We start from the raw sequence: 8,378 nt of genomic DNA on the forward strand, positions 1-8,378 counted from the left end.
TTAAGTATAAAGGGGAAGAGGACTACACAAACTGCTGAAACCAGCTGTAACAGCAAATGCCGGTTTTCAGCCAGCACAGGAGTATTTTCAGCAGGCCAGCAGCACCACAAAGAAAATTTAGCAGTGGTTTCATGCAATTTTTAATCCTTGGAATATGTGTGTTAAGTGYCACAGATGAAAACACCAAATATTTACTTCTTTTAACACTTAACATCGCATGTAATGCCCAAGTAGAACACAATCACAAACAACCCTGTCTGAGCACTTACATACATGAGCTGAGTTACAAATGGGAGCCCACATCTTCCACAGTCAAGGTCTCACAAACCTCAGACAGGAAAAGCTAAAGCTCCCCACACCATAATCAGCATCTGATTTCTGTTATATCAAAGTAGGGGAAGCTTTTCTAATACTTCCCATCAATGAGGGTATGATTTAAACTTTTAGATGGGATACCTAAAAAGAAGTGAAAGAAGAACCTCTAAGTTGATGCTGGATATGACACAGTACACTAGACAGTCACTCTTCCTTTCCTTAGTACAATTTCCTGATTTGCATCTTTTCTATTCCTAAAACAGATCAAGCAAGATGCATGAAAATGACTGCAGTTTTAAAGTACCTGTGTAGCATTTACTATTAAGGTTATTATTTTTGTAGCTGACTAAGTTTAGGGTCAACATTTCTCTCCTTTATACATGCTGTAAATTAAATTTACTCCTAACAYGCAAGGGCAAGTCTGCAATTGATAATTAACAAGGCAGAAACTCCAGTTTCACCATAAATGGACACATAAGTTAAATTAATCCTAAGCAGTAGATGCTAATTAACCTGCAGCTAACAATTAAATGAGTTACCATAAATCCTTGTTTCTTCTGGCTTTCAAATCATATACCAGTATTTCAAATCAGTTTCGAGGGCAATGCAATACGATTACAATGCTCAAAGAATACAGTTCATTACCTCTACAGTACCMGCTGATATTCTACCAAGAGGACAGGGGCAGAAAATAAGGATAAAGTAGCCAAGTTTAATGTTTTTTAGCAGGTATGAGTTGCAGTCTATAATTGTTGTTATCTACCATAAATCATCATTTACCTGCTTTGAAGTTCCTGTATTCAAAAACAGCACACTGAGAGCCTGAAATCTATCCACCATTGCACTTGTTACTTTTCTTCTATAGGAGAACAACTTAACAGCAAGATCCATGAGCTTCATATAAAGTCTCACAAATACTGGAGCCAAATACCTAGAATTTACAACTGTGTCTGAAATTCCAACTATTTAATATTTAGTATTTTAAATATGGACTGATTGTAAATACATTGTACTGATGATACACTAAAATAAACTAAGTSTTTGCCAAATGATCAATATCCTGCAAATCTGACTAAGACATTGCCTGATCATACTGAAGAATAAGCTTGGCAGAGAAACCTAAAACACTGGCATGAACACCAAGAGTATTTTGGGCTCTGTTTTCCTCAAAAGCTGTAAGACATAGTCTGGTATGACAGGGAAGTAGCAGAAACCTCCACCTGGTGTGAAAAGCACTGTTCACAGCCAATGCTATAACTAAGCCTTCATCTTTTGAACTCAGTGACTTATTTGTGAGAGCCAAGAGCCAAAATCTTCAGCAATCTTCAGAACAGTCTTGATACACCTGCATATTCATACCAAACACAAGTCTTTGTTTGTGCCACTCACACTCCCAGCCAATGCTGCTCTAGGCATGTAGGCAGCTATTAAGAGAACCACCAAACTACAGGACACATGACACCCTAATTACTACCATCCCACATTTTTACAACACCTATTTGACTGCCATTTCATGCAGTACAGAGACAAATGGAAAAGTTCTCCACCTGAAGACACAGCCAATGACAAGTATTTTTTCCATTCAAAGTAGTTACTACCATTTACAAATCTCATCACAGTTCAAGACCATGTTAGAGTTTTGCTACTATTTGCAGTGTTTTACAACTCTGTGACATTCAGCTCACTGCTCATCCTTATTTCAGAGTCAGTAAAGTGACTACTATTTAAATAAAATTATTTAAAAGTTAATTGTAATCTTTTGCTGAAAGTTGTAATAGCATCTTAATTCTGTGTAGTATCTATATATACAACTGGGGAAGAACCTGTGTTTTGGAGGGATTTCTAAAACGTTTATTTTCCACTACCTCAGAAAGCACTAGAAGTAATAAGCTTCTTATTAGGGCCATCTTCAGTTTTGGTTAGTCTTTTTGAATACCCAATTAAAAAAAGCACTAAGAGCTTACATTCAAGGCGAACAAAGTGGGAAGGCACATATTGTATTACTATACTAGTTTCTTCCAGTTTCAGCTGCCTGTTCACACCAACAGAAAACAGTCATTAGAAAACATCAAAAACAGATGCAGTCCACTGTTCTGAGCGATTCACCAATTTCTGGCAACTCCAAGAGATACCATACTTCACCAAGATACCACAGTTTTATAGTTACCTGCATTTGTGTTTCCACAGCAAAGATCAAACAAGTCACACAATCTGACAYGCTGCAATAGGAAAGGGGGGGGGTGGGGGGCGGGGGAGTGTCACAGCCTTCCTATCCTCCTTTGGAAGCAAGGAAGGAGGAGGAGAGACTATACCTTTGTATTTTGGAGTCACATAAAAAGCAGAGGATTTTCCCACTGAATGATCATAAGGTGCTTATTAGCTGTTGTATGAATCTAAATGCAAACAGAAAGCAGTCGTGCTCCCACCCTGCCTTTCAGAACTTCGTTTTGAAAGATCAGCTTGAGAAGGTGCAGATCACGAGGATTGAAGAAACAACACCAGGCCCACCCACACCCTTTTTCTTAGTGTTAAGTAAAACATCAGCTTTTAAACAGTTATGCTCCTTGTTATTTTGTTTCATTTACTCTCATGAACATAAAAGCTCATGGAAAAGTCACAGATCAYGATAAACGCTACTTTAGAAAGTTTTAATAAGCCAAATGATAGATTTTTAGAGCTCATGAAAGTCCCAAAGCTATTAAAGCAGTATTTTGAGACTAATATGCTGCCACCCACAAAACAACTTGAACTCTACTTCAAATAAGACAGAYTTGAACATACCTTTTTGGATATTAGTAGCTGGCAGTGGGAGTATTTGTCTTGAAAACAGAAAGTTTTCTGTTGTTTTTAAAACAAGTTGCAGACAAGTTATTTCCTTACTTCCATCAGAACTAGCAAAGTATTTTTCTAGAGACTTAATGCACAGATTTGCTTAGAAACTAGCAATTTTATGTTGTACAGAAAATGCTCTTAGTAGCAAAACCACGCATCATTCTCCTCTAGCCAAGAGAGCATTTAGCAATTTCATTACTGCTAGTAATTACTTTTCTTAGGTCCTGCAGTATTGTAAATCCTCAAGGAAATCTGTAGCCATCTAATGTGATTTTTCTTACAAGGAGGGGGATTGCTACTGCACAGCTTAATAWTAAATTAAAAACCCCACAACAGTATTACACAGTTAAGAAAGCATCAAAAAGGCAGATTTCTTCCTTTTCAGTTCTGAAGATGGAAGGTTTCTTTGAACTTATCTGCCAAAAAGCTATCATAAGGGCTGACAGGAGTTATGAAAGACTGTCCTGTTCCAAACTTAATTCCAGAAGGAATGCATTTTCAGCAATTCAACCACTGGAGAAGTTAAACGCTTCCATTTTCATTACTTCGGAAATTACAAYAGCAATCTTGTGTACAGTGAAATACAGTGAAAACAGGAAGGAATTGTTCATCATCCTTGAGTTACAGATAAATAAAGAGAAGCAGAGAAATTAAGTGGCTGGACTGCAGACCCTCCTTAAAACAAAACTAAGCATCAGGCAGGTGAGAATGCCTCTGGTTTAGAAAATAGGTGGTCAAAGCAGCAATTCAGCATATGCTAATACTCCTTCCCACCTCTTTTCAGTCTCAAAAATCTACTTAAATAGCCAAAACCCACTATTCTACATGAAAACTAATCAGTTATTGGTAGTTACTTACGCCAAAATAAACTGAAAACCTAGTCTGCTCAAGGGGAAAAAAAGGAGTCTATTCGGAAAACAAAACTGAAAAAGCCAAGTGTTTAATGTAAAATCATTCCACTCTTCCCCAATTTTTAAAATGTTCATTAAAAAAAAAAGCCTGCTGTAATAACCAGGTACCCTGTGTTCCCCAGTCATGCACTATTCATTTCAAACCAAAAGAGCAGGATATAAATGATTTAGAGACAGCAAGAAAGYACAGCAATGCAAAATCCAATCGAAGTTGGAAACTTTTCATCCCTGTTTTGCCAACAAAATTGTACTAATCTCCCAGAGAATAGGTACTGGAGAAACTACTTCTGCATAGTATACTTTACAGCAGTCTTGAATCACATTGTGCATGCAGAATCTGTGAAATGAACTTCAGAAAGCAAGTGTCCCTGTACAGATTTCAGATAAAGCAATGGAGAATAAATCTTTTTCAAAAGAAAAAGTGTATCAAAAGCCTTCTCACATCACAGTTAATTCTGACAGCCTTGTGTTTTAGTGGGAAAAAAAAAAGAAACCGTTTTCTAACACTGCCCCCATGCAATGTCTCCTACACATACTATTTATTTTAAAATTCCAAGCCCATGTCATGATATTTGTCTCAGATCAGAGAATCGTCACAATCACTTCAACATTTTTTTCCTTTTATAATACTAGCTGGACTTTCTAAAGATTCAACAGTTAAGTAAAAGCTCCTGAAAGGCAAGAGAAGACCAGTCAAGGCAGATGATGATGATTCGCACACCAAGGATTCCCAGGGCAAGAAATAAATCACGATAAACGTGAGCAGGGACTAAGGAGCTGTTTTCTGAAACAAGGTCTGTAACTCTCAACCACCGCAGCTGCACCACAGGAAGTACCTGCTGGGCGCAACAGAGCAGAGGAACTGAAAGTGAGACTTCACACACATTTGCATCCATCTCAAACCAACGAGGAATTGCTTTTAAACTTCTCTTGCTACAATTAAAAACAAAGACGCACGGAAGGCCTCAAGCTACTCTCGCATACCTCTGGAATCAAAAGGGGCGGTGACAAGATCATGACTCAGTTGCAGACAATTTTCTAAAGGCCATCCACAAGGTTTAATTCATCCTAAAAACGCCCTGAAACACTTGCAGCTTTTTTTCCCCTTGCTAAGTGAAGCTATATGCGCACAGAGAGAAGATAATATTAACCATTTCCTATCCTAAAATCGACATGGCTTTACAAACTCACCCGAACTGTAATAACCTTGCTCTCCTGTCTTATATGCTGACTAAAGGCCATATATTAGGATATCTGATTATTATCTTTAAAACGGGTATTTAAATATAAGCAAGTCTTTTCGTTTTAAAGAATTTTGTCTTAAAGAACTTTTTGTCTTAAATTACAACCCGCAAGAAAATAATTCTATTATTTAAATGCAATTTGGCAAATAACGTCCTACATGTGAAGAGCTTTTTCAATAAACAAATATAAAAAMCTCCTAAAACCTCAGATTAGCAGGTAGCACGAGAGCTGGCATAAAAGCTCAGCTCTTCTACAGCAAAAGACCTCATGGCTGGAAAGGTGAAGGTATTTTACCKGGACAGTAACTGAGAGTAGCAATGGCGTAATTTTAACCCTTCCTTATAATTTCTCATGACATTTTTTTTTCAATCGTACACAAGGTCTGAAGCCTGTCCGTAGCAAGGCTTCTATTTTTTAAATGAGAAAGGTATTTTGATATGCAGTAAATTCCAGCTCCTGGCTCTCACTTGCTCCGTTTGAGCTGCATTGTCCACTTCATCCAAAAGACGAAGAACTTGTTATTACTGCAGCTGTTCTGCGTATTGATCAGCCGCTCGCCAGCTAGACATCGGAGCGTTTATACACCTCATCAAGCTACACTATATGATAATAATTTGGTAGTTTGAAGCAGCGCGTCCCCGTTTCGGCCCAACTCTCAAACTCACACACACACACAGACACAGACACAGAGCGGCTCTGAGCGCAGCCCCGGCACGAACCGGCCGGCGCCGGCTCGGGCGTTGTTTCCGCCCGCAGAAACCGGCGGGACGGCGAGACCTGGCTCTGCMTGGCTTGGGGGGCTCCGAGTGCTTCCCCGACGGTACCTGTTGTTGCGGACGCTGCTCARGACGCACAGCACCAGCTCCAGGTAAGTCCTCAGCAGGTCAAGCCAGCGCGGGCTCAGCGGCGGCGGCGCCTCCCCGTCCCCCGCCACCGCGGCGCCCTCGCCCGCCGCCGCCGCCCCGCCACCGCCGGTGGGGTAGTTGTCGGCGGCGAACTGTACGCGGAGCTCACGGACGAACCAGCCGCACTTGCGCATGAGGAACTCGAGGCGCGGGCGCTCGGCGGGCGAGACGCGGAGGCTGAGGCGGAGGCGCGGCCAGAGCGCCGGGTAGAAGAGGCACTCTCGCCAGTGCGAGCAGGCGGCCGAGGCCCGCAGTCGGTCGGGGGCCGCCAGGAAGGAGAAAATGTGGACCACCAGCTCGCTGGGCAGGGAGCCGGCGCCCACCGCCTCCCCGCACACCGACATCCCTGGCGCCGGCCCCAGCCCCGCGGCGGCGGCCCCGGGCGGCGGCCCCGGCCTGGCCTGCGGCTCCTGCGACACAAACAACAACATCAATGACACGGCGCGGGGGGGCGGGCGCCGGCCGGGACGCGCCTGCTGCCGGGACGCACCACCCGCGCCGCCGCCGGAGGGGGGGAGGCGGGAGGCGGTGCGGGCGCTACCACTGCCCGGCACGGCGGGGTGAGGTGTGCCGAGCCACCTGTCCTTGAGGGGCGCCTATGAAGGAAGACACTGCCGGCGCCGCACTCTATTCCTGCGGAGCGACAGAGCCGCCGCGGCGGAGGGAGGAGGGTTCACCCCGCGGGGAAAATGGAACGTGCCAGCGGTGGACTGGGAGGCGGGGCCGGCGCGWCCGCTCCGCGGGGGACGTTGGCCGTGCACCGCCCCCCCGTGCCGGCGGCGCGGCCCCCCCGCTCCCCGCCCCTCCGGCGGCTCCCAACGCAGTGCGGCGGCAACTCCTGCCCGGGGCGCGGCCCGGSAGCACATTCCCTGCGGACTCCACGGTGGGAGCGCCGCCGTTGCCGGGGGGCAGGCGCGGGAGGGAACCCCCCGGGTACGCCTGCCCCGCGCGCCCGGTGTTTAGGAAAACTTGGGAAGGGAGTCTGCTGGTGTCTGCTGGCGGCGGCCAGGAGGCCCGTATGGGACCGCACGTACGCCTTTGAGCCGGCGAAATTACCTCAGCAGCATTCCTGCTGCTGCCGCGGGAAACGCGCTGACTGCGCAGGAAAGGTGGAGCGCGGCAGAGTCCGACATGTGACAGAACTGGGTGCGAGTCTGGGGGGTACAGGAGAAAATGCTCTAAATCTTAGGCTCTCAGTTTCTTAAATCTCACCGCTTTTATAATACCCCTGCCTACGTCCGCTATAGGTGTGTAAAGGTGACTTTCTGTGCGGACAGAGTTTTGAGAGAATTTAAGTCTGTTACATGCTGATGGTGTAAAGGCTGTAACAAATGATGGTAATTGCATACATTTTTGTAATTAAAAAAAATACGTATCGAAATAAAATGGAGTATTGCCAGTATCTTGGAATRATGGACATAGTTTCTATAACAGCTTTAAGTGTTCGGAAATGTACACATGAACGAATAAAAGATGTGCTAGTAGAAATCAATTCCTCTTCATATACGGAGGAGGCACACATTATAACCAGATTCATCAACCAAAGCAAAACCGCCACTCTCCCTTTACTCCATGACTAGCCGTTTTTGCTGTCTCACAGCAGGGGTGAAAAAACAGTATCCTTTATCTTTGCTTGAATCTGGTCACGGGGGAAATATGTCTTCCATTTCTCCTTGATTAGAGAGAAGGATTCTGTAGAGGCAGRTGTTATTGTGAAACTGAGACTGTAAGAAATTCCCAGCCAGCCAGTTCTCTCATCTGGGACCAGTGCTTGCTTCACAACACCTGCACAAGTGATTTGAACCTGCATAAACAACTCAGGTGCTGTGCTGCTCCCACTGCAGATTCCACCAAAATTCCCCAGGCAGTCAAGATGCAGGTTCTGAAGCARGCAAGCTCATCTGGCCTAGAAGGATGCAAATGAAAGGAACTTATGCGCCTACATGTCTCCATATTTTAATATCTACTCAACAATTCCACATTGTTGAGCTGATGATGAGTCAAAGGACTTCCGAGATTACTGAGTATCTTAATGTAAAATAGAATCAAGCTTTATGATTCAGTTCCCTTGGATTACCAAAGTAGCATCAAGAAAAATTGGTTTATGAAGTTAGCAGTTCTACATTTCTGGTTACCTTTGTACTGGATCAGCAAACATGGCATGCTGGGT

The 8,378-nt window shown here is 44.2% G+C and overlaps 1 protein-coding gene across 1 annotated transcript in view; it reads right to left on the reverse strand.

Moving 5' to 3' along the window:
• FBXO33 (F-box protein 33) overlaps positions 1 to 6,654 on the reverse strand; it is an 18,776-nt gene extending 12,122 nt beyond the window's left edge. The window contains exon 1 of the mRNA XM_057369605.1: positions 6,128 to 6,654. Within this exon, the coding sequence (XP_057225588.1) occupies positions 6,128 to 6,639 (512 nt within the window). The 5' untranslated portion in view covers positions 6,640 to 6,654. The remainder of the gene's footprint in view (positions 1 to 6,127) is intronic.
• Between the last annotated feature and the right edge of the window lie 1,724 nt (positions 6,655 to 8,378).

The sequence above is a fragment of the Malurus melanocephalus genome, unplaced genomic scaffold (assembly GCF_030028575.1).
Source record: "Malurus melanocephalus ecotype Western Australia unplaced genomic scaffold, MMel_1.1 scaffold_0, whole genome shotgun sequence".
NCBI lineage: Eukaryota > Metazoa > Chordata > Aves > Passeriformes > Maluridae > Malurus > Malurus melanocephalus.